Genomic DNA, 27,175 nt, shown 5'->3' with positions numbered 1-27,175 from the left:
CTGATTTTTCAGTATTTGTTGGACTCTACAACCTATCTGTATGCTGAGACTGACAGGAATACACAACCTTTTCACGTGACCCATTCTCAATAATATAACTGTCAAAGCTTTCTGTCTGTAAAGAGGGCAGAGCTGCAAAGCTGAGAAGTAGGAATCAAATAGGTAGATCTATACAAACCAGAGAAAAAAAGGAATGGATTAAAACAAATTATACTTTACTATGCTTTAACCTTTAAAATAATTAAATTTCAGATTTGAGACACAACCAAAGTAAAGGTAAACAATGGCTAGAAAAGTGATTGATTTCTCTTATTATTAGAGAAAGCAGCAGCAGCAGCAGCAGCCAGAGGAGCACATGCCTAAAAACAGAGCGAGCAATCATGAAACTGAGGTAGGCTGGCTTCAGTGGAAGGAGAAACAGTGGATACCTGCAGGAACAGTCAGATCACCTGCTTGCTGAGTCAGCTGACTAGCTGCCACCCTGCTGGGAGACAGAACACATGGCAAAGGTGGTGCTGAGGAACCTGGAAAGGCAGACATTAAACTGTGAAAATCCACTTCCTCCTTCATATGCTGAACAGTTTGAACAGAGATCTATGACAATTCCTTTAACATGGTCAAACACTGCAATTAAGACTACAATGAATACGACTGCTTCCTTGCAGGTAAGGACTAATAGTAAGAAGATCCTATAGGCCTAAGTTCTATATAAATTTTTCATTAGCCTATCATAAACTAACAAAACACTTCACTACATAAAAGAATTGGTAAGATCATACCTAAACGAGTTTCCCTGGAATCTGTTATTTTCAAAACCAAATCATATGAAAGTCCTAGAGTTAAATGTCTTATAACTTAAGTATATATCTCATAACTTCCCAGACCTTATATGAAGAAAAGGCTCAAGTGTAGAAAAGAATACTAAAGCATTTTTTAATACTTCTTACAAAAATGTGAATGATGTTCTTTATAAGAATTACAGACTTTTCAGAAACTGTTGCCAATTTTCCCAATCATAAACCAAATATGATACATTCCAAGCTACTGCTACCTATGCTGAGAATGGAAGGAACCCATAGCAACTCAGTCCCCTGAGGCCCACTAAAATGCAGACGCTCAGGCATACTGAACCAGGAGCTGTGCCAGGGGTGAACTCTGGGTATTAGGAAGTTTCAGAACTGGGGCTGTCATGTTTCCCAAGTGATCATGAGAATCATTCATGGAACTTTAAGGAATATTTGCGATTCTCTCAAGATCCACTGTAAAAGGCACCTGTTGCCTTTGAAGGCTACTTGGGAGATTTTCAAACGGTTAAGTTTGAGGACAAGGGGAAAGAAAACAAATTTCAAGTAAATCACAACCAAGATATAATTCTAAGTATAGGTATAAAATTCTGGTTCTGTCTATCACATAGTGTCAGAGCACACTGACAACTTCCTTCTATCTCTTGTCTGCAGTCTTCTGAAGAGTAATAAATACTCAGAAGGTAGAGGCAGTTGCTCCTAAGCCAACGCCCTGAGGTTTGACCCCTGGGAATCCATGTACAAATAGCTAATTCTCACAAACTGTCCTCTAACTTCCATATACATACACACTGTAGCATATGCATCCATATACATATGCACATAAAATAAATAAATGCGATTTTTTTTAAAAAAGAATTCTACCCAACATTGCTGATAAGGCCCAAGATTTAAATCAAGTTAAAGAGAGTAATCATTAAAAACATGAAAAATTCTTTCAATATTTAGCTAAGAATATTTGATTTTCTCTACTTATCTGTATCTCTGTGATTGTCTACATGATCTATCTGTATATATGTATTTATGACAAAAGATGCCTCCTTCCCCCATACCCAGCACAAGAGTCACAGGAACAAGAAGCTATGCCTGGCTTTTTCATGGGTGCTAGAGATTCAAGTTCAAATCCTCATGTTTACAAAGCAATGTTCTTACTCAGTAAGCCATCTCTCTAGCTCTAGCTGGGAATATATTAGTGCCTATGATATACTATCATTTGAATAATAATCTTCCCATTTTCTATGAAAATTATATAAAATTAATTCATGATAGGAAAGAATTAATATCCACTTTACATGTAATTAGAAACATACATACACATATACACAAAGTTCTGATAAAGATAGGCTTTAGTTGTAAAAGTATGAAAACCCACTTACATTGAACTCAAGCATATGATAGACCTAAATTGATTGCCACCATTTTTTAAAGTAGATATAGCTGTCTCTTTAAATTTCTGAACTACAAAACTTAAAACGAGACTGGTTAATAGAAATAAAGTGGTCCAAACACTTACAATAAAGTCTATGAGAAATAAGGCTCAGGAAGTGAGACAATCTCATATGGGAAAGTACAGAATCTGCACCAGGATCTCCAGTATCAAATTAAATACAAAAGCACTATCTATAAGTTACTTGTATTTAGTTGAAAGACATTTCAATAGGCCATCCAGGGTAAAAACCACATTACACAAAGACCATATTTCTACTATGCAAGGCACAGGGCTCCCATAAGGAAGTAGTAAACATAAGGAAACACGACTACAGTTCCATGTTTGATGACCTCAGGAACAGAGGTCTGTTGTTCTGGTTGTTACAGTTCAGTAATCTCTATAAGAAATGATGTCACAGCACAACCTGACATGTATATAATACATGTAGCAAGAGGCACAGCTTCCATACCAAAATGGCAAATAATGTGATGCTAAAGTGGGTGGGATTTCAGTTGTCCGCTTTGCCTTCAAAGTCACTTTCCATTTTTTCCTATCTTCAGAACTGTAAGCCTTTGGACTGGTGTAGTTTAAATTAGCCCACTCAACTAAATTTAGCTATCAAAAGTGCTCACTAATACCCACAAAAACCTCTAAGGAATCCAAAAACTTAAAGCTGGGCATGGCGGCACACACCTCTTATTCCTAGGACCCAAGAGAGGAAATCCTACCAGGAGAGGTAGAGTTGTGAGCTTATGCCAATCTGGACTACACTGCACGACCCTATCCCTCAGAAGAAAAAAAAAAAGAGGAAAAAAACAAACAACTTCTCTTGCTAAGTTTGGGGGAATTAGCCAATTTCCTCTCAAGAGAAATCTAGGCAGGTGCAAGGATTAGAACTCTCATTAAAAATATAACAAAAACAAAAACTTGGGAAACAAGCGCACCTCCTTGCCAGGAGCTGAGATTTACTTTGACTCATGCTGTTACTGACTTTGCCACATTCTGATGTTGACCAGATTTCAATATCTGTTGTTGATTTTAAGGCTAAATTTAGGTACAATTTTTAAACTTTACTTTAGGAACAAATAGAAAAGTATAGTATTAATTATCTTATAATAATAAAGTATAAAAGTCAAGTAATAAAGTCAAGCAATAAAAAATCAAAATGTTTCATTCTTTTGTTCAGAGAGCTAACACTGACCTAATTCCCTCAACACTTCAGATTTACTTCCTAAGTTTTTGGCATGTCATTCTTTCCCATGGTCATTCCAATTATCTGTACATCCTAAAACAGTGCCCTTAAGACAACTGTACCTTTCTAATAAGCATTGAGCTGGTTCAAACACACAGAATTCTCTTATGAATACACTGATCAATAATGCATTTTAGGTTAAAATGAGCTTTATAAACTCAGTCCAAAAGATAAATTATTTCCATTAGCACAAAACACACTTGTCACTCCAACCTGAGTATTACAACGTATTTATAAGGGGCTAGAGAGATGGCTCAGCGGTTAAGAGTACTGACTGCTCTTCCAGAGTCCTGGGTTCAATTCCCAGCAACTACATGGTGGCTCACAACCATCTGTAATAGAATGTGATGCCCTCTTCTAGTATGTCTGAAGACAGTAACAATGTACTCATATACATAAAATTAATAGTAATAAAGAAAGTATAAGTAAATAAAACTAACTGGCATTTTAATGTTTACTACAGATAGAAATGGTCATTTTAGTCCAATTGCTCTATAATCCTATAACTTTCAGGAGAAAAGATTAAATCAATGTCAGACAAATAATTTCATTAAAAACAGTTAAAATATCTAAATAGTACATTTGTTTTTTATTTGATGGTGACATTTAAAATTTGAAAGTGGGGTTAGGATATGTACAAGGTGCTGAGTTCAACTCCCAATACCACAAAATTTTACAAATAAAATAAAATTAGTAAGTAGTAACTAATCAAAAAACCGTGTCAAATTATATAAAGTAAGCCAATATGTTAAACAATCATAATTTTAGGCATTTAGTCAATCTTTTCAAAGACAAAGAAGCCTACACAAGAATGCTCTAACGCTTGAGAATGAAGAGGAGATTGTGCTTGCTTATCTCTGTGAATGCCCACAGGCCTGTGAAAGTAGAGAACTTCTCGGGTGTTGTTCCTTCTTACATACTGTCTGCCTCGTGTTTTGAGCTAGGATTTCTCACTGGCCTGGAATCACTGAACTGACGAGGCTGGGTGTCTCTACCTCTGGGCTTGGGGGCATGCCTGATGTTTTACCATGGGCTCTAGAGAACAAACTCAGGTCACCATCTTATTTATACACTGAGGACTTTACCAACCAAACCAACTTTCAACCTTAAGACTTCATTTCTTATTGTGGAAGGTAGGCAGTCATAGTGTACACATGGTGATCAGAGGACATCTTGCAGGATTCAGGTCTCTCATTCCACAATGTGACAAATGACTTTACCTACAAAGACATTTTATAGGCCCAAAACTCTATTTTTTAAAAGCCATGTATTGATTTTTGTTTTCAAGAGCTTTACAGATATATACTGTTAAGATACTGACACATCTTGGAAAGCCGAAGCAGAACTCAATCTCTGTGAGGTTGAGGCCAGCCTGGTCTACAGAGTGATTGACAGAACAGCCTGGTCTACAGAGTAATAGGACAGCCAGGGCTTCACAGAGAAACTTTACCAACTACAGTTCAGAACATAATACTGGAATTACAAATAATATATTTCAAATCTAAACTGCCCTTGAATAAAGAGTTGGTCAATAATATAACAGAAAGATTGATCAATGTTATCTACAAGAGGGCTAAGTGCTGGCAAAGCAACATCTACTCCATCAAACCACAACACATTAATAAAATTAAGAAAGGTCACACTGAACATTAACTATAGCTACTTAATTACAGCTCTACATCCAAATGCTTGGTGGTTTTCTTCCATTCATTTACAAAAACAATTCTCAGGGAACACCACAAAAAGAGTGGGGTGGGGACCAGGGTAAAGCAGTATCTTCTGGACTTGACAGGATCTTCGCACTTCATCTCTGACACCAGACCTAACCAGTCAACATTCCAGTACAAGGGGAGGGACTCCTGAGCTCTTACCCCTGCTGAGGAGCTAGGCTATGGACAGTTGACAGTTGCTCGTGAATAGTCCAAATTCTTCAGAATCGTGGGCCCTGGGAGGCTGACCACGCACTAGTGGTTGGTCCCACACCATGTGTGTTTTTGAGAGGCACATTCTGGACTAAGTGTTTTAGTTTGTCTCTTTAAAGGGGAAGCTGGGAGAAGATGAAGAAGATCTGGGACAAGTGAGGATAAGGAGTAAGTGGAGAAGATCAAAACATACAGTACACATGTATAAAATATCCAAGAATAAAAGTATTACATTAAAAACCCACTGAAAAAATTATACGCAAGGTCACTAATAACAGAGGCAATTTTCCCCCTTCATGAAATATACATATACATGTGTATATACATACTTCTTAGTTTGTGTGCAGGAAAGAGTTATGGTAGGTCTTATTGTCTATCCTTAAAAAAGGTTATTTACAAGACCGACCTTTGTGCAGATCCTCAGAAGATGACTTTGAAAAATTCCCTCTAGAAGGCTTGGATCCCAAGGCCTAAACTATTCACACAAACAGTCTGGCTTAAGTTGACTGTCTACAGACTTCTGTTAAAGTCTAGAATCTTCACAATGCTCACAGGATGCCTGTGTGTGGAATCCTTATAAAAGCCCTAGACACTACATGTTCAATGATCTTCCCCAAGTAGTCACACTTTAGATGTGTTGCCAGAACTCACAATGAAAGACTTAAGCAGTCTCTACATCAGCACCAGAAGACCCTTGGAAGACCCTGCCTTACTGACTGCCTGTAATAAGCCATAGTGTGAGTATCAGCTGAGACCAAATGCTAAGATGATCTTGAAGATCTACATGGCAAGCATAGGAAAAGAAAAGCTGCATTTTCTTATTTCTTTTGAAATATATAACCTGTATTTATATAAATCAAGTTACAGTTTTGTGGATACCACCTAAAAGTAGTTTACCTTCTGAAATAATTTTACAGCTTTGTTTCACAATATTTAAAAATCATTATTAAAAAGTGTTCCCTAAGCAGCAACCTGAAGGGGCCGTGCATGAATGATAGGGCATGTGCCTGGTGTGTGTGACACGGGCTGCATCCTGGAAAAGAGGTTGTCAGTAAAATTATTCATTCCAATATATTTCTACAGAGATCAGAAAAATAACGCTTACATTATTTAAACTGAAGAGAAAGATGATTATGTTTATGGTCACTTTTCATCAGAGAAATAAAGAGCTCAACTCTTGTCTTCTTTAACAGAAGTAGTGCTTAGTAAACCTGCCATCCTCCACTTCAGCCATCTTGGTAATATGTGGTTCTTACCTTGGGATGCTCCTGCTTCAACAACCCCCTCTTTGGTACTGTCAAAACCATGAGATGTAATTTGAGTTTCTGAGAGTCCAAGTCCAGATGGTAATGAATGCTTCAAATCCTTGGTAACATTTAAATAAAAGGAAAAAAAAAACTTGGTAAAAGACCTCACAGCACATAAAATTTCAGAATTGTGACTTTTACTACATTTTGTGCTATTTTTCTCTTTCTATACATTATCTCCTTAAACTGTCATGGCATTCAGTGATGATCAAAAACAGTAAGACTGCTATTTAGGAGATACATGTGTGCTGAAAATCACAAACCTTTACACTGATCACAGTTTAAGATATCAGGACATGGAAGGCTGGAGAGATGGGAATGAAGGTAAAGCAGGGTGTGCCTTGGCCAACAAAGACCCTTGCAGAAGAGGAGATGGGAAACAAAGCAGTCACTATCACATTGTCAAAGCAGGGAGGCCAGCAACCAATGTGGGGCCAGTGCAGCTAAAGTTTCACGGAGAGATGAGGGGGGCAGGAATTAGAAGGCCAGATAAAATAGGAGGTTTAATCTAAACAAATTAAAAAGTGAATTCTAAGTAGCAGATGTGCTTGATGTGGTGAAAGAACGACTTTAAGAATATAAATTTGGGACATATATAAGAACAGCTTAGAAGAATTTGAAGCTGAAGGCAAGACCAATCATAAAGTAGATACCATTCTATCTCATCTAAGGCCAGGCTAAAGTTAGAGAAGTAGACCCATAAAATTTAGGAATAATTAAAATTAAAATTTGTGATGAAAATCTGCTACATGTTTGTTATCGTAGTAAGTGAATATCTGATATACACAACTGGCATCACAAATCATTTAGAAAGGATAGACGGGGTAATTTAAGTCAATGGTAAACAAACAACTGATTTTCAGTAACTCTGTCAACTCTGTTACTAAAGTAAACACTTTAGCACAGGTTAAGTGACATCTGCAGCAACACCATGATTTGAAAACAGCATATTGAATGCTTGCTAAAGAACTCTCTGATTCCTGAAATTTCTCCAACCCTTAAATGTATCCATTATGCTTTTCTTGCTCAACTCATTTTTCTGCATCTTTCCACTATTATCAATGTGGAACTTGGCAATATACACAAAGAGGCCAAATTAAACTACAGATGACTACGTTTATCATCTTCACACTTGTGAGTTAAGTATTTGCTACAAATCTATTGTGAGAGTTGTAAACATTTCCTGAGGATCAGCTTCTATGGATAATCTTCTTTGGAGACTAAGCATACATTTGTGCCTTTCTCTAACTTTGAGATCACCTCTAGAGGAATTCTTGGGACTCCATTAAAGATTGAGTACCCAGGTCTAAAACTTGCCAAATAGCTATACCATAATGTCCTTAGTGTAACCCTAAGTATTTAAAGAAATACAAGACTTAAAATGTATTTTTATTTTAGAGGCAAGATTTTGCTAGTCTACCTCATGTTGGCTTTAAATCTGCAATCTTCTACTTCAGCCTCTTGGGTGCTGGAACTACACCCATGTCACTAAGTCTGGCTTAGCATACATGACTTGTAATTAAACACACAGCAATTAAAGTCATTCCCACCTAGGGATATCCCTGATCTGTAATACTGCTTATGATTGTCCTATTTTTAATACTCTAACCCATTTTAATAACTGAAATATTAATTCATTTTTAAGATTTCTCCCAGACTTAACTATTCCTAAGAAATACGCATCGATTGGCTTCCTACTGATTTTCATAGCGTTTGTAGACTGGATATAAACCTAAACTTTTACTTTACTGTAATAAGTGACTGCAGTTTTAAAGGCATCTTTTCTTAGTTCTGAAAATTTTTATTTTACCTATTCACTATGAAATCTCATAACTTCCTAGCTAAAGCAACTACTGAGTGATTTATCACAAAAATACATAAACTTGAGAAAGCATGTCTGAGAACAGTTTCTTAATCCTACAGTCCTCAACCCTGGCATTTCACCATACTGGCATCCTCACTGGTACTGTAGCAAGGGGTGTCTCAAGGGATTTGTTACTAATAGTGATTGAAACGAAAACATTCATCAACTTTAGTGTGAAAAGTATTTACACTGTGGTAGGGTTGAGGTCATCTCTGAATTACAATATGCTTTCTAGACTGAGAGGTGAAGGCAGACTTTCAGAAAGAAAACAAGACTGTTTAGCACTTGGTTATCAGGAAAGAATTAGTTCTGATACCAAGTGGACCCATTACTTTAAAAAAACAACAGGAATGATCAGTCTGACTTATGCTGAAACATTCGCACTCGAGTCAGGCTAGACAAACCTCAGCTGGGAACCTGGCTTAGTCACTTATGACCACGTGATCCCAGGTAGCTTCTCTAATGTGCTGAGTTTCTTTATTATAAAAAGGAGATAATTGAGGGTTAATAATTCTTACTTCACAGAAAGCACACAAAGAGCGTAAAGGACAATACCCTCCCATATTAACTTACAAACAGAACTCTGCTGAATGTTTGAAGTTGGATCAACAGAAGATTACATGTTTCATATAATTTAGGATGAGTGATCTTCGCCTTATGAATGATAGACAGCAGAAGACACCAAAGTCATTAGTGTATCTCCTTATCATCTCCAAACATGGAATTATAAGCACTCATCCTTGACCCATCGTTAAGTAATATACTTCACAATGCATCTTAATTATATTACGGCATGCCTGCATTTTAAAACAACCATATAATTAACTTCTAATATTCACTGCTCTAAAGAACACATTTACAAAGAGCTTTTACATCTGAGAGCTTCAAGTTTTAAAAATGTTACAAACTAAATGGGTGCAGTGGCAGATGCTTGCTAAGCACAGCTACTGGGGAGTTAAAAATAGGGTGCACTGAGCCCAGTTTATGTCAAGAACCCACCTCAAAAATAAAGATAATAGATAAAAGTAATAATATATAAAGTAATAATAAAAGTAAAATAAAACTTAAAAAATAAAAATAGACAAAAAAATAAATAAAAGAATATAAAATGCATATATATGTGTATACACACACATATATATACATATATACATATATACATATATACATATATACATATATACATATACATATACATATACATATACATATACATATATATATATATAAAAAACAGAAACTGCCTATGAATACAAAAATACGGGAAAGGCAGCCTTTAAAGGGTAGGAGTATGTTTCATACTAAAAATAAGAAATGTATAGAGAACAAACAAAAAGAGAAGAAGAGCCCAGCAGACAGATCATGAATTTCAGTAACAGTAACTTAATTCAGTAGTGACAAAGACACTGTCATAAACACATTTCCAAAAAGAGATGGAAAGATTAAGTGGTTTTGTTGTTACTGAAGATCTCTGAAGATACTCCAAAGCCAGAAACCTCCAGGCTCCTAAGAATACTGCTCTGGATGAGTGTAAGGGACACAAGACCTTGCTGTGCACCAAGTCCAAACCAAACACCTTCCTCCAAACACAGAAATCAACAAGCCTCTTGTGTAGCAAAAGAAAAATATGGGTCTTTGGTCTCTTTGTCTGGTTTCTTACAGCACCAGATTTCCAATTAAAGTCACCTCTTGGAATGCATGTGAGAGAGAGGTCTCTGAATGTTTTCCACAGTGTTTGCTTACTGAGAACAAAAGGATGTAAGTCCCCCACCCCCAATCCCCAGAGTTGAGACAGAAACCAGGGCCTTGTATATGTGAGATGAAAATCTTCTGCCATTGAGCTATATATACCCTCTGTACATATTTCAGAAATCCTTTCTTTATAGCTTACTTTACCCTACAATATAGGGTTAAAATGTAAATATTCAGAACTCACTTTTTCATTTATTGTAAGTTTCTGCTGTCTTAATTTAACACCCTTATTTAATTTGATCGAGTCATCCTGCTTTATCCACTTCATTTCCAGTCTCCCTATTTCTTTTCAAGAACGCCATCTTGCATAAGTCAAGACAACTTTTTAGGCATGTACCTTTCAGTGAAGATAAGCTCTCCTTAGGAAAAACATGAGGACTTTTAACACTCTAAACACATGCAGATGTCGCTGACCCTTAATCTGTACTATCACCTCGGTAGGATTTAGAGTTAGCACAGAAATAAACCTCTGGGCATGCCTTCCAGAGAGTTACTCAAGGTAATTCTGGGGGCAACATTTCATGGGCTAGGGTCTCACTCTGTATAGAAAAGGGGACGTGAGCTGAGCTACCTTGAGAGTCACTGCCATGATTTCTCTGTGCTGATGGACTGGACTCTCAAACTGTGAGCCAAAATAACGGCCAGCTTGCTTTTGTCAGGTACTTCATCACAGAAAAAAAAAAAAAGTACCTAATTCGAGCAGTATACAAATTGTATACAAAAATCCTGAAACAGTTGAACTTACCTCAAAGAACACTAGCCACCTAAATCGTTTTCTAAAAGAGAGCACTGTGTAGATTCCTAAAAAGAAGTAGTATAGTGGAGTGCTGGGTATGAGGTGAAGTAGGAAAGGACTACACAGACATGGGAGAGGTCTCTGATGGTGGACACTTTTAAGTGATACAGATGCCATCAGTAATAAAACTGACGGCCTCCAGTCTGACAGTGTTAGTACTTCTTGGTGGCCATCCTGGACTCAGAAAGCAGCAATCCTTCAAGAAGTAGAGCTCTTGCCATTATGCAAAAAAAGTCCAACATCTGAATGAAGTGGTACAAAATTCTGTAAAGAGACTAGCAGCTTGATGGTACAAAGTAATTCAATGTATGAGATGGATAACTCATGAAATAACAGTCAGGAGTCTGGGTGTGTCAGCTTGTCTATTTTGGGGGGGTGTTATATTTCCTAAGTAATACAATATACCCTCACAGTGTACAAAACTTTCAAATCTGCCTTCTTCATATAATGTCAGTTTTCAGGGGATTTTTGTGTGTTCAGTTATAAGGTACTACACAGCTTAATAACTCACTGAATATATGCTACTATATTTAGTCCTACATTTCACAAGGTATACTTCAGAAATAGTTTGTTTATAACTAATACCAAATCCCCACTTCATATTTTTATGTTACTGATATTCAACTCAAACTTAAAATGGCTTAAGTCTCAACTCTACTGAAGTATTTAATACATTTAAAAGTCATTTTCAATTAGCCTATAAGCAAATATGATGCCTTGAAAACTTCAAATAAGTGTCATATGTATCTTTAGTACTTTTTAAATGATACAAAATCAGACTATTAGATTTTACAAAGTTATGAAAGAGTGCTCATTCAAACCTTGGGAACTTTTTGTTTTGCATATTTTGATACTGGTTAAAAAGAAAAAATGCAAAAATTTTAGAGTTTTAAATGTGTTTGTGTGAGTGTCTGTCAGGATACCTATGGAGCTAGAGTTACAAGTATCTGTGAGCTGCTGACACGAGTGCTGGGATCCAGACTCAAATCCTCTCTACAAAGCAGCAAGAGTGCTTAACTGCTGAACCATCTCTCCGATCCCAAAATGAAATTTAAAACCTAAACTCATAGTTAAAAACTTGGCATAACAATCTACTTTAGAATAACAAAGTGTTGTTTCACAAAATAGTCAATAAATGTTGTAAGACATATAATTAATGATGTGCAGGACACTTAAACACATGAGAAGAACTGCAGAAGAATTAACTGTCCCTTCTTACTCTGGCTAAGAGGGAAAGTATTAGTAAGGGAAGAGATCTCAACCAACACAGTCAGTCTATAAGGATCCTTTAAGTATTTTACAACCTAGAGCAGCTCCTACTCTCATCTGCTTACACCACATTGTTGTCCATCTGTCTGTCTTAAATAGTCTGGCGTCATCAATGGTTCTACTTTCTCTATCAGAGTCTAGGTCTTACCTCTCTTCTCTTGGTGACTATCCTTGTTTTCCTTGTCTCTTGTCCTGTCAGCCCTGCAATGGAATCTTTACACTGTAGTGAGAAACAACTTTCTTTGCCCTCTCCCCTCCACCCCCGCCTTTTTCCCACAGGGTCTGGCTACACAAGTTGCTAAGAAGCCTAGGCTCCCTTCTAACTCACAATCCTCCTGCCGTTGCCTCTCCAACATGAGGATTTAAGGTGTATACTTCCATGTTCAGCTCAGATACGACCTTCTAAAATGGGAATGTGGTTGAGATAGATTGTGGTTGCACTATCTGTTGTTACATAAGCTAGTACCTTAACATGGCTTTAAGATTTTGCAGGGTCTACTTATCTCTCTAGTGCCATTTCTCATCATACACTTTAGGCCCACACCTCCAGTACTCGCATTCATATATTCTCCTCTTTCTCCCTCTCTCCTTCTCTTCTTCCTTCCTCCTCCCTCCCTCCTTTTCTCCCTCCCTCCTTTTCTCCCTCCCTCCCTCCTTTTCTCCCTCCCTCCCTCCCTCCCTCCCCCCTCTCTCCTTCCCTCTCCCTCTCCCTCTCTCTCCCTCTCTCTCCCTCTCTCTCTCTCTCTCTCTCTCTCTCTCTCTCTCACACACACACACACACACACACACACACACACACACTCTTTGGCAGGTGAACTATAAATATTATGGTCTTTATACCGCCTTTAGATTCTTTACAGGCACTTTTTGAGGGAGATATTCCCCATCCTTCTTCATCTGTCTAGCCTATCTCTTGGTTTGATCAGCAATTCCTCAGGCAATATTTCCTCCTACCACATATCAGCATGCTTTATTTGACCAAGCCTATCATTGTTATCATTTTTCCACACGCCATTAAACAACAGCAACAACAACAACAAAGAACGCTTATGCACAAAACCAAACAACAGCCCAAGCAGCACAGGTAAGGATGCAAATGTAGTCAATCTAAAAGTGGAATACCTCTCCCCTACCCCCAGACCCAGGAGCCTTATTTCTAGGCCAGCTCTAACAAAACTAAGTGTTCATTCATAAACATTTATGAAAGGAAAGCCTCTATGACACATCAAACATTTTTGCCAGGCTTGGATATATGGAAATGAATGAAAATTCTTGCTCCTCACTGAAATTACAGCCAAGTCACACAGGCTTCAGGAATAACTTCACAATGCTAGGAACTGCATTTGACATCTGCTTGTAGTAAAATAAAGTAGTGAGAGACAAAGGTCTCCAACAAGTTCCTACTCAACCAATGCTCTGTAATTTGAATCCTAATGACCCTGGATTATAACTCCCTAAATTTAATTGGAAGTTTTGATAGTTTGCTATATGTATGCAATTTCTAAAGAGTTCAGAGCTGGGGAAACACCTAAACTATGTATTTTTGTTCTGGACATTCCACAGGAAAAGTTCTATTTTCCACTGTATCTAATGAAGTAATTCCCCTAACCTGATCACTGTAGCTGAAGTGACAAGAAGCTTCAACCATGTGTAACTTGGGCTTGTTTCTCTTTTACTCAAGCTACAACTTGCAAATATCTAGTTACTATTGAAGAAACAAGATAGTAACATCCATCACCTTTCATTTTTGCTTTCTATTTCTGTTGTTTTAGGGACAGTCTCATGTTGTCCAGTCTGGTCTTGAACTTACTGTGTAGCAGAGAATGACCCTGAGCCTCTGGCCCCTAAGCAGAGGACTAGCAGGTTTATACCACTTCACCCAACTGATCTTTAGTAATTGTTAATAGCATCCACTGTAGATAATATACAGCTCAAAATTGAAGAGTAACGACATCTGTGAAGATTTAGAAAATTAACAGTATTGCTGAGGGGCGGAGATGGCCCGAGATAGCACGCTCACTGCCTCGCTCATCTCTAGAGGTGTGTATACTAGAGCAAGGACTGCAATGCTGGTGCAGTTCTAGTATGAGCACGTTCATTATAACCTCTACAGAAACGTGAATGCGGAGGATGGCCTCACAGAACAAAACACAATCTGTACTGAGAAACCAAAATACCAACTTGAACAGCTTTTACAGTTTCATTGCTTGTGCCACAGTGACACCAGCTGGCCAACCAAATCACTGCAACTCAATAATTTATCATGTTCATGTGAGACTATAATTTTAAAGTGACTGTACTAGCTGGTTTTGTGTGTCAACTTGACACAAGCTAGAGTTATCACAGAGAAAGGAGCCTCAGTTGAGAAAATGTCTCCATGAGATCCAGCTGTAAGGCATTTTCTCAATTAGTGATCAAGGGGGAAGGGCCATCCCATTTTGAGTGGTGCCATCCCTGGGTCCTGGGTTCTATAAGAAGGCAGGATGAGCAATCCAGATAGCAGAACCCCCTCCATGGCCTCTGGATCAGCTCCTTCCTACAGGTTCCTGCCCTGTGTCAGTTCCTGTCCTGACTTCTTTTGGTCATGAACAGCAATGTGGAGGGTAAGCTGAATAAACCCTTTCCTCCCCAACTTGCTTCTTGGTCATGGTGTTTCATTGCAGCAACAGGAACCCTAACAAAGACAGTGACTGTTATACAAAGGCGAGAAAAAGGTACAAGATTCTAAATGAGCAGCCATGAAGGAAGAAGTACGTATGTATCTCTGAAATCTGTTCAGGAACTGCTTTGCTGTTCTATAAACATCTATAGTCTAACACCAGTCAATGCATTTGACTCTTTGTAAAATTTCACTTTTATTAAAAGATTTGGGTTTAAACACAATTTCCTGTTCATTAACTAGGAAAATGAAATGAGGAGGCAGCTAACACTTAGGTTAGCATATGCTGGATAGATCTTGAGTACAAATACATTGGAAACCATCAAAAGATGCTTTGAAACATTGTTTCCACTCTTGAGGAAAGGTGTTCGGAGACGACTCTGAGCAGAAAGCAGCGATCATCTTTGCAGCCATCTCCAGCCACACACCCTGACAAGAGACTGGTCCTCAACAGCCCACAACAGCTGAGCACACTCTGATAAATATGTTTTTCTCCTATATCTTGTTTTGTTGTTTATTGCCCCCAGCTGCTAGGTGCACAAGGTAGAGTGTCTTCAGCTGTGTTCCCCTGCTTATGCTTATATATACCCATGATTTCCTTTGAATAAAGGGGGGAGACTCAAGGCAAGACTTGAGGAGCGACTTGAGAGAATAGACCAGACTGTCTCGTCTCATTTCTTCGTGTCTCTCGTCCCTCTGTCCCCACTCTCTCTCTTGCTAGACCCTGACCCACAGATTGGAGCAGCAGCTCCGGGGGCTACAAAGTGGCCCCCAAACGTGGGGCAGAACAGGCCTTTACAGAAAGGCACCCAACTAAGATATGTAAGAGACTCGTGACCCACTAAAAAGCAGGTACAAACAGCAGCAAGCATTATGGTGTTGAGCTTCTTTATAGGATGAGGTAGGATACACTGGTTTAAACATATTATTGCATCTTCAGGGGCATTGCCACTGATAAAATATATGCCCAATATTTAGAGGGCTCCAAGACAAATATCTTTGTCCTTTCTTTGCCTTCTAAGATGAAGTGAAATAACACTATAGGATAATACCCAAAAGGAGAATTTGATGCTAATGAAGAATAAATTTGCAGATAAGCAAGTTACTTATTAGCTTTGACTGCATAAGCAAAGCACTTCCTAAGCAGTACTGACAGGCAAGACTCTGAAAACCCATTCAAGGATCTAATGTACAAAGTAACCCTGAGGAGGTGCACTGGAGCAATGAGCTGCCAGATATGCAGGTTGGAATTGGTAGTTTTGCCCAATTTCATTATTACAGAGAGATAGTATAGTGTTGTTTCAAGGACAGACCAAGAAATAAAGCCGAGTTCAAACCCAAAACCATGTATAAATAATCCAGTTTAACATTAATAGCAAAAGCTCTTAGTGAAAGAAAAGTATCCCATTTATTTAAAATTTTACAATACTTTTTATGTAATATATATTGTGCTTTAAAAGCATAAAGTCACCAGGCGGTGGTAGCACACACCTTTAATCCCAACACTTGGGAGGCAGAGGCAGGTGGATTTCTGAGTTTGAGGCCAGCCTGGTTTATAGCGTGAGTTCCAGGACAGCCAGGGCTACACAGAGAAACTCTGTCTCAAAAAACCAAAACCAAAAAAAAAAAAAAAAAAAAAAAAGCATAAAGTCTCACATAAAATCAGATGTATTAGTATGCTGAGGTTAGTTCTGCCTCCCAGCCCCATGCTCCCAGAAATAAGACTCAGACTCAAAATATATTTACAAATATCTTGGCCATAAAACTAGACTCTTAGATCATAACTAAAGATAAGCCATTTATTCTAGCCTACACTCTGCCACATGGTTGGTCCCCTGAGCTCAGGTCCCACATGTCAGTCCCATCACATCTCCCTGACCAATCTCCCACCTGGCTCTCCCCCAGAATCCTTTCTTTCTTCTGGATATCCTACCTTTATTTCCTGCCTAAGCCAAGCCGTAGATATTCTCTCCACATTAATCTATAATTACAAAACTGTACATAGTGGACTGTAAAACAGGTGCACGTGTTTTGATGCACTGTGAAATAATCACAACCAAGCTAACATGTTAACATCTATCACCTTACTTAGCTGTGTGCATGTGTATATGTATATGTGTGTCCTGAAATGCCCCAGATCTTAGCAAATTTCAAGTATATAGCATACTATTAACCATGCTATGCATTGTGTCTTCAAAACATACTCAAAATCTAAAACTGCCGCCTTGACCAGCACGTGTCCATCCACCATCCCATTCTTTTATTCTTTTTCTATGATTTTGAGGTTTTTGAATGTAACAAAAAGAGACCCTCACTACAATAATGAGATCACCCATATTTCCCTTTCTGTATCTGACTTATCTTACTTGGCAGAGACAGACTCTTCCAGGTTGACCCATGCTATAACATAGTCATATTCTCCCTCACCATTCCTCCCTTGGTGTTGGAGACCAGGTATCACAGTGCAGCCTAGGCTGGCCTAGGACTAAGTCTCAGGCATCAGTCCTCAGGATATTTACCATCATACTCACTCATGGTTTCCTTGTTTTAATGACAGATGGTATTCCTTTGTGTACATATGCATATGTGTACAAAATACATGTATGTACATGCATGTATTGTGTATGTATATTTGTTCTGCACCTATTCAACCCATCAGATACCTAGGTTGTTTCTACATCTTGGCTACTAGAAATAACTAGAAATAATAACTGTTATTTTATTTAATATACACCCTGTGATGAGACTGTCTCTTTTCTACTTTAAGTATCTTTTTAATTTTTTTAAGGAATCTCTATACTGTTTTTAAAGTAGCTGTTTACCTCCACTGGTATTTATTTAACTGCTTGGGAAGGATTAGAGGAAGTGTCATTGAAGGTGGGCTTTGTGATTACAAAATATCCTACAGCATCCCAGTTAGATCTTTCTGCTCAGCTACTGTCTGGCACCATGTCTGCCTGCCTGCTGCCACATTCCCTGCCACGCTCTCAAGTCCAGTCAACCCTTCTGTGGTTGCCTTGCTCTTGGTATAGCTTAGCACAGCATCAGAAAAGCAACTGAAACATCTACGATTATGTTTAAAGGTTCTCCACAATGCCCAATATTTGTTTTATATTTATGCCCTGTCTTTAAATTTTAGTCAGGGAGAGAATGGAAAGAAATAACTCACGACAGCTAGTCAAGTGCTCTAACACCTCAAACACTCTTTTTTTTCCTTCTGATTAAAGTTACCTTAATAAGTATGAGAAGATAATTCACTGTGGTTTTAACTTGCAGCTTTCTGGGGGGGGGGTCAGTGATGTTGAGCATATTTTTATATATTTTTGTCTACTGGCACTGTTTTGGGGGAAAATGTTGATGGCTGTAACTCAGTAGCAGAGTACTTGGTGGCATACAGTAGGCTCTGGGTTCCACCCTTGGGACAAAGAAAGGAAGGAAGGAGGGAAGAAGGAAGGGAGAGAAGGGGGAGGAGAGAAAAAAAAGTAAAGAGAGAAAGTTTCCTAGGGTGTTTTGCTCCTTTTACCTGGCTGGCTGCCGCTGACAGTGTGGACACCAACTCCATTAAGTCTACAGTCTCTAAGTTTTCTCTCGCTCTACAAACTTTCTTTTCATTGTTTACTGTCTCACTTGCAATGTGGAAGATTTTGACTTTGATAGATTTCTGTTTATCTCTGCTTTTGATGTTATTCCAGAGAACTCATGGCTAAAACCAAAGCCATGGAGCCTTCTCTATGCTTCCTTCTAGAAGTCTTACAGTATCAGGCAGAAAGTCTTTAATCCATCATGAGTTAATTTCTGTGTAAGATAAAGAGTCAATCTCATTGTTTGCTTTTTTTGGTGTTAGACAGACTGACTTTCAACTTGCAGCAGTCTCCCTAGCTCAACCTTCCAAGTGCTAAGATTACAGGCATAAACTTCCACAACCACCTTCATTTTCCAGACAGGAAAAAAAGACTTTTTAGCAAATGGTGCTGGAATAATTGTATGTGTCTTCTAGTTCACATAACACTCAAAGTTAAAGTTAATTCAGATAAACCACAGACTTAAGTGTGAGAAGTAAAATACAACTTTAAAAAGTTTCTTCCTGAAACTGGGTAAGCCAAGATTCCTTAAATGGGACACCAAAGGCCAAAGGAAAGATTGATAATTAGACTTCATTAAACTTTCCAACATCTGGTCAAGTAGGTGGCGAACACCTGTAAGACTGAGCAGGGAAACTACAAGCTTAAGGCCAACCTAGCTAACTTTCAGCAAACGTATTCATTACAAGAAACCACTAGGGTGAATATGACCAAAATACATTATATATACATATGAAATTGTCCAACGAAAGCCATTGTTTTGTAGAAGTAATATATAATATTTTTAAGAAGATAAAAGATGCCCATTTATAGAGTACGAAGGCCTGTGTGAAAGGAAGCTATCAACATGTGCATCCAAAGAGGAAACTTAAAACCAGGATGAATATAAATTTCTATAAATTATTTAGAAAAAGGTTCACACCCAATTAAAATACTGGCACTAGAAAAGTCACTTCACAAAAAACAATACCCAAACAGTGGTCCAACTGCTCAATGTCATTAATCATCAGAGAAATGGATAATAGGTCATCATTCTACCTATTATATACCTCTACATCTATAAGAGTGGCTAAGGTGGAATTATACATCAACTATGAGGAACTATCTAAGATGCTGAAAACTAGAACTCTCAATCACTGCTAGTGAAACTGTCAAAATCTGTGTACTTATGACCTATACACTTCACTTCTGTTCCTTCAGCAGTTGACTGTGTACGGCAAACATCTGTACAGGTATGGGAAAGGCAATTTTATTCATAACGGACAAGGACTAGACACATCCTAACTATTCACCCACCAAAAACAGATTATAAACAGAAAACTGTAATACAATCCAAAGAACAAAATAGTGCTACAAGCAACAATACAAGTGAGTCTCAGATGTTTAGTGAAAGTGAGTTCACAAAATCCAAACTGTACGATCCCACTTATAATCAAAGGGACAGTAAAAAAGCAATCCACTAGCTAGGCATGCTTGCACATCTTGTATTTGGGGACTGAGGAAGGGGGTCACAAGTTTGAGGACAGCCTAGGCTACATAAGAAGACCCTGCCTCAAAACAACCAACCAACCAACCAACCAACCAACCAGCCACATACATACATACATACATACATACATACATACATACATACATAATTGATCTAGACAGGTATACATTACTGGTGCCCCTCACCCCTGGAAACGAGTAAGCATACCACCTAGCAACAGGCAATGAGGGACTGGCCTGTGTTCCTGGAGATTTACTGGATCTTTATTCAGTGGTGGATCATAGAGCTACACGCTTCACACTGGAGCTTTTCCCTGTGAATAAGCCAGACTCTAATAACAGCAACTTTTAAGAAAAAGAATAGGCTGTGGTGACTTTTTCAACACTTAACCTAACTTCAATTTTTTATTTTACTTTTTGCACTGGAGATGTTGAACAATGTTGCACACATTCCACCACTGAGAAAACATCTAACATTCTTTGAATATAATGCATTTTCATTGAACACAGGTCTTCTGCTTTCATTAGATATTTTTGTTGTTTCTGTTGAGACAGATTCTTAATCTGTAGCCCATGCTGGCCTGTAACTTACTATGCAAATAAGCCAGCCTAGAACTTGCAGCAATCCTCCTGCCTCTGCTCCCAAGTACTGAGATGGTTCACCTTCAGATGGGCTTGAAGGACATCAATTCTCTTGCAGTAGGAATTTTTTTCATTGCTATATCTCCAGTGCCTTGTGTGGTATATAGCAGCTACTTAATAAATATTTACAGAATAAATGTGCCAAAGTAGTTATCTAAATTTGGAAGAAAAAGGAATTAAAATGTTGGTACAATGTGTATTGTGCTAATAGATATTTACTAAGTAATTGGTAGCAGGTGATGACTGTAACTTGAGTTTCTTCATTGTGCAGGCTTATCTTAGAGGTAAGAAATCTCTGTGTGCTCAGAGTCTGAGGCTTCCTTCAAGTACCTTATTTTGGACTACATATGTTCAGAAGACAAATTAAAGTACTTGCCAAGTAAAATACATAACTAGTGTAAATGTGGTCTGTCCCTGGTGGAATTTATGCTGCCATTTATGCTGTAATGTTGAAGTAAGGCTTCTGAGAGACATGAATGGCTTTCTCATGAAACTGAATGAATTCTCTCAAGAACATGTTGTGACAAACTGTTTAGCTCTTCAGTCTTCTCTTCCTTCTACATGCACTCCAAGTTACCACTCAAAAACACCCTCTCCAGGCGATGGTGTCTGTCAGGTTACAGGACAGCATAATCTCCAACTTCCCTTTTTGCCCTTCTGAGCCTCTTTTCTTTATAAAGTATTCATTCTCACGTATTCTGTCCTGACCGTAGAAAGTACTAAGATAAATCTCAGGCTTGAGGACTGTCACAGAGAGCTATCGAAAATAGTAGTTCCCAACCAGAAGGAAGTTTCTCCCCACCTCACAGACACTTTGAAGCCACGTATGAAGGCGTAGCTGCCAGTGGGAAAGAAAGGTGCCACTGCAGCCACAAAGACCGGGCACAGCCCATAACTGAGACTGCACTGACACCGACTCAGAGCCCTGAGCTAAAACGGCACAAAAAGGCTTCATTCTTAAAAAGGAAGCCGAGGCATATCGGAATTATAAAATAATTCAAAAACTTTTCAACCACCAGTTTGGGGTTTTTTTGGGTTTTTTTTGTTTTTGTTTTGTTTTGTTTTTTCTTTTCAAAAAAACACACATAGAGAGCTGGGCATGCTGGTGTGTACATTTAATCCCAGAATTCAGGAGGCAGAATCAAGCATATCTCTGTGAGTTCCAGGCCAGCCAGGGCTACACAGCAAGACCCTGTCTAAGCAAGCAAGCAAGCAAGCAAGCAAGCAAGCAAGCAAACAGCACAATAAAGTAAAACTACTTTTTTTAAGACCACAGAAACCATATTTTTAAAGTTGTACACTTGTATCAAATGTCATTAGAAGAATGTTTAACCTCAGAAATAAAAAGTATCACTATCATTTCTGACTTTATAAGGCACATTACTCATCTTACTATTAATATCCTAATAAAAGTAAATATTTTTATATAGAAACATTATTAAGGTTTCACTGTTAGAAATGACACAGCTGAAATTTGAACCCAGACTATTTCCAATCTCTTATTGTTTCATCAGAATGCATTACACTAAATTCAGAGGCGGAGCAAAATGAAGTGCCCTAGGCTAGGGCTGTAGCCCAGTGAGAGACTAACTCACCATTCACAAGGTCCCAGCTTCAATCCCAGCACATAAGCACACAAAAAAATACACCTCAAACTTCAGACTCTTTTCTGAGTTAATTGTGCCACTTTCAAGATGTTAACTGCTTTGGTGGTTCTAATGACACATGTCCCACATAGGCTCATGTATTTGAACACTTGGTCCCCAGTTGATGGCACTGTTTGAGGAGGTTATTGGAACCATTATGAGGGAGAGCCTGGGCATGGGCTTTGAGACTTTACAGCCTCACTACACTTCCTGTTCTAAATTTACACTTCCTGTGTGTGGACAGAAATTTGATCAGCCAGCTCTCTGCTCCAACCTCTGTGCCAGGACTCCCCACCCACTACGGACTATTTTTCCGGAACCATAGGCAAAATAATCTCTCTCTTTCATGAGCCCTTTTTGGCCATGGTACTTTATCACAGAAGCCCAAAATAACAAAAAAACAGCCTCTTAGGAATTACATACTTTTTAAAAAAGCAGTTAGATGATGCCATGCTTTAAAAGGATGTATTAATATTTATAAATAATATTTTAAAAGGTAAAATACTACATTTAATTTTTCTTATCAAAGTAAAATAAAAACTATATAAAATTATATGCCCAAACTGAAAGATAGTCATTCTGGTTAATGACATAAATTTTGGGGGTCTTTTGTAGGTTGTCTATTAGTGAGCTAAAAAGCAAAGCTTATGGCCCTGGAGCTTAACCTTGACAAATCAGTGCCACAGCCTATCCAATATTCCTCAGATTACTGGCAAAGGTTTGCCACGATCCTGTGCATTAACAGAAGATAAAGTGTTCTTACCCTATTATAGCTGTGTTCATGGGCATCATCAACTTCTCCATTACTGGTTACTGGAATTTCCGCTGCAGAATTTTTGGGAGACTCTTGAGCCATGGCAGACATCTACATTTAAAAAAAAAAATAGTTTTTTTAAAGAGAAGAGAAAAAGCCATACGAATGCCAAGCTATAAAAGGCACATTTTTAAGACATTCACATACACTTACTATCTACCAATCTAATATTTTTATAACTTGATATATTATCCACATATTTTCATATATATTCAAAATAATGACAATATAGTAAAATAAATGTACCTGCTTTTCTTTGTACTCAATCAAAATTCATTGATTTAAAGAAAAGTTTCAGATAACAAATAACAGGAGGACCTTTCTTGCTTCTTAGAATTATGATAGATCACCACTTATAATAGAAGAAATACTTCAGAAAGCCATGTTTGGTGTATAACTTAAACAAAGAGGGTCTACTTATCCTATTTAATGGACTTCAAAACAAGCTTTCTACAGAAAAAAATTTGCTTAATATAACAAAAATTTAAAATATGTGAACCAGAGGAACTAAGGTTTTATCCTCTAGTTTTATAGTTCAAAAAGCAAGGCAGTAATTAAAAACATACTCCTTAATTTTATAACTATATGAAGTATAATTTTTCAAAGATTAAACAATAGCAGAACATCAATTATTACTGTTAAAAAACAGTTAAACTTCACAATGATTTTAAGGTTTTTCTGACAAATTAATGTGAGAATTTTATACAAAGAATCTTAAAATTAGTTTCACCAACTTTAAAATTTTAAAGCCTTCAAAGTAAACCAAGTTTATTCAACTTTCCATAGAGAGCTAATGGCCATCTTTCCTCCCCACAGTTTGTTATTCACCAATGTCTTTACAAGTGTTACTCATTCTTTATATTTTAACAAGGATAGCCACTAAAATAATGACCCTGGGATAATTATTTGTCAGGGACAGGTCAGTAACTCCCCATGGACATGTGTTTTACTGCTGACACCTGAGTCTAGCTACCATCGCCCTTACGCTGTGGTTACCAAAACCACAATGAACAACTAATTAGAACTGTGTGTATGCATGTACAGTTAACCTATGGACCTGAAATCAAAAACTACAATTAAGAAACTTACTAGAAAGACTCTGCATTTGATCATTAACATTGGAAAAAGAAAATCACTGAGTAGTCTCTGAAAGATTTTTTAAAAAGAGATTTCAAAAACAAAAACAAACAAACAAAAACTTTTGGGCTTAGCTGGTTGGTGGTGGTGCACACCTTTAGTCCCAGTACTTGGGGGGAGAGGCATGTGGATCGCTGAGTTCCAAGGCCAGCCTAATCTACAAAGCATGTTCCAGGACTGCCAGGGCTGCATAGATACCCTGTCCTGAAAAACAACCAAACAACCAACCAACCAAACAAACAAACCCCTATTGAGCTCTCAACTGCAAGAGTTCTTTTTTCTAGGACATCACCAACCTCAAAGAGCTTCCTCTCCTATCCTCAGTTGTCCAGTTGGGTGGAAGACACTGACCCAACTTAAACTGAGGGAAACTTCATGAAAATAGTCTTGAGGGGCTAGCTGACTCTCTCCACCTACAACCAGCTCATCATTTCTCTCAACAAAAACAATGGCTCCTCTCAAAATATCTGCTCTCCACCTTCCCCATATATGCACACCAGCATCAATCATCTACAGTTGACCCATGCCTATTAGAGCAGATAGCCCTGAAAAATAACCAATCCAATGGGAATGACCCAGCACCAGACTCTAATGTTGTCTCACCCCTTACAGAGCAGGAAATGGATTCCTCTATATTTTGCTTATCAAGTGAACTTCATGGTAACCCAACATTCACAGATGTTACCCAAAGGTCTAAACTTCTCAAGTTGTGGCAGCATAGCTTCCTTTCCCCAACTGGCATGAGCAGAATTACTCAGAGACAATGGCCCTTATGCTCAGGCTGTACTCTGAAGTGTGCACATAGAAACTTGACTGGTATGATTGTGGTATGGTAGGACCTTAGGCCTAGGATTCACTCATTATCATAGCTACCAGAAACAGTGTGGCATCATTTGGCCAATAACTGATGTTTTACACAGAAAGAAAATAGAAAAGTCCATCTGCCTGTCTCTATCTCTACACATATATTTCCATCCCACAGAATCTCAAATACAAAATTTGTATAATCTCTTTACTTTTGGCTGGGAACATGTAGAGAAAGCTGGCCTTTTTAAACTAGTAGAAAGTTAAGAAAAAGATGAGGAGAAAGAGAATCCAGTAAAGAACAGATCTAGTAAGGTCATTTCAAATTCTGCCTACCTACATCTTCAACCCTTGAATTTGGTTGAATTTGAAAGACCCAAAGGAACACAACCAAAAAGAAAAGATCTAGATAGAAGAATTACCATCAAGAAACAGTTTGTAATGCAAGCCCTATTAAGAAAATTACCCACTATACAAAGGAAATAATATTAGAAGAGAAACTAGCAAACTGGACTCTCCATCTCTCAATGTTCCTATCTCAGTCAATGTTCTACTGCTGTGAAGAGATACCATGACCAAAGCATCTCTTAGAAATAAAGTATTGAATTGGGGTCTTGCTTACAATTGCAGAGGGTTAGTCTATTATTAGCATGTTGTGGACCATGGCAGCACAGAGGCAGACACGGAACTAGAGAAGTAGCTGAGCGCTAACAACCTGATCTACAAGCAGAGAAACACTGGGCCTGGTATGGACTTCTGAAACTTCAAAGTCCACCCCCAGTGACACACTTCCTCCCACAAGGCCACACCTCCTAATCCTTCTAATCCTTTCAAACAGTTCCACTCCCTGGTGACTAAACTTTCAAATATATGAGCCTATGGGGCCATTTTTATTCAAATCACCACAGTTCACAAAGTCCAGAATACAAACCAAAACATAAAATAAACCAAGAAAATGGAATATATTCCCAGGGAAGATCCAATTTAGTCTGAGACGTTGAAACTAATGAAGACCTAGAAGCTACTGTTTTCAATTTAAATGAACGTTTCTTTCTGCTGTTGTGGGTCTTCTTTCCCGTTGTTCACTTGTATGACACAAGAGCTCCCAGACCTCAGACTGAGGATGATATCTAAGTATCTTCAGCCATCTCCAAGTGCTGGGATAACAGACATGCTCTATGACACCTGACCAAAAATGAACGTTTTCAATACTGAAAATCTCAGTGACAGAAAAAAGAAAAACAAAACAAAACAAAAAGTGAGTCCCTGGGATGGGCAGAGAATTTGCCCACTGTGATAGTTAACACTGACTGTCACCTATATGAGTCAAGCCTCTGGGCACGCATGCAAGGGTTTATCTAGATTAAGTAAACTGATCCAGGGATGAGAAGACTGACTACCACCCCTGAGCTGAAAAGGAAAAAATGAGCTGAGCACTAATCACTCTGCCTCCTGACTATGGACACAATGAGGCCAGCACTGTCATTCCTTCTACCACAATGTACCACATCTCCTTGAAAAGTAATCTAAAATAAATCTACTCTTGTTGGATTACTAATGTTTATTTTTATGGTATCCACACTAATTGAAGCTGATTTCTCAAGCTTCTGATATGATCTCACTGAATTTGAATTTAGAGCAAAATGATGCTCAGTACAAAACAACATAGCATTTCTACTATTGAAATATCATAACACAACTTGAGCACATAAAATAAAACTATTTAGGAACCCGTAAGTTTTGTGTTACCTTCATTTTTAAAACATGTTTATTAATTGTAAGTTTAAAGAATCATTTTTTTTATTTTTTATATTTATGTGTAGTTCTGTGTGCATGTATGTCATACATACATGGTTCCCATGGAGGGCTAAAGAAGGAATCAGATCACCTGGATCTGGAATTACAGGTAGTTTTTGGCCATCTAATGTGGGTACTGAGAACTGAACTTGGTTCCTCTGGAAGAGCAGCAAATGTTAATCACTGAGCCATCTCTCCAGACCCTAATCTTAA

The 27,175-nt window shown here is 38.0% G+C and overlaps 1 protein-coding gene across 8 annotated transcripts in view; it reads right to left on the bottom strand.

Annotated features, from left to right (window-relative positions):
- Nucleotides 1–27,175, bottom strand: part of Arfip1 (ADP ribosylation factor interacting protein 1) — an 87,751-nt gene that overhangs the window by 34,182 nt on the left and 26,394 nt on the right. For 5 of the 8 annotated variants that reach the window (XM_028789493.1, XM_028789490.1, XM_028789489.1 and 2 more), the window contains 3 exons: nt 23,174–23,275; nt 6,663–6,771; nt 429–524 (listed from right to left, as the gene is read on the bottom strand). In XM_028789493.1, the coding sequence (XP_028645326.1) occupies nt 429–524; nt 6,663–6,771; nt 23,174–23,275 (307 nt within the window). Of the gene's footprint in view, nt 1–428; nt 525–6,662; nt 6,772–12,542; nt 12,596–23,173; nt 23,276–27,175 lie in introns of all 8 variants that reach the window. The other 3 variants (XM_028789495.1, XM_028789494.1, XM_028789497.1) reach the window with 2 other exon arrangements.

The sequence above is a fragment of the Grammomys surdaster genome, unplaced genomic scaffold, assembly GCF_004785775.1.
Source record: "Grammomys surdaster isolate TR1022 unplaced genomic scaffold, NIH_TR_1.0 125834, whole genome shotgun sequence".
Lineage (NCBI taxonomy): Eukaryota > Metazoa > Chordata > Mammalia > Rodentia > Muridae > Grammomys > Grammomys surdaster.
This window is presented reverse-complemented; position numbering and strand designations above follow the sequence as displayed.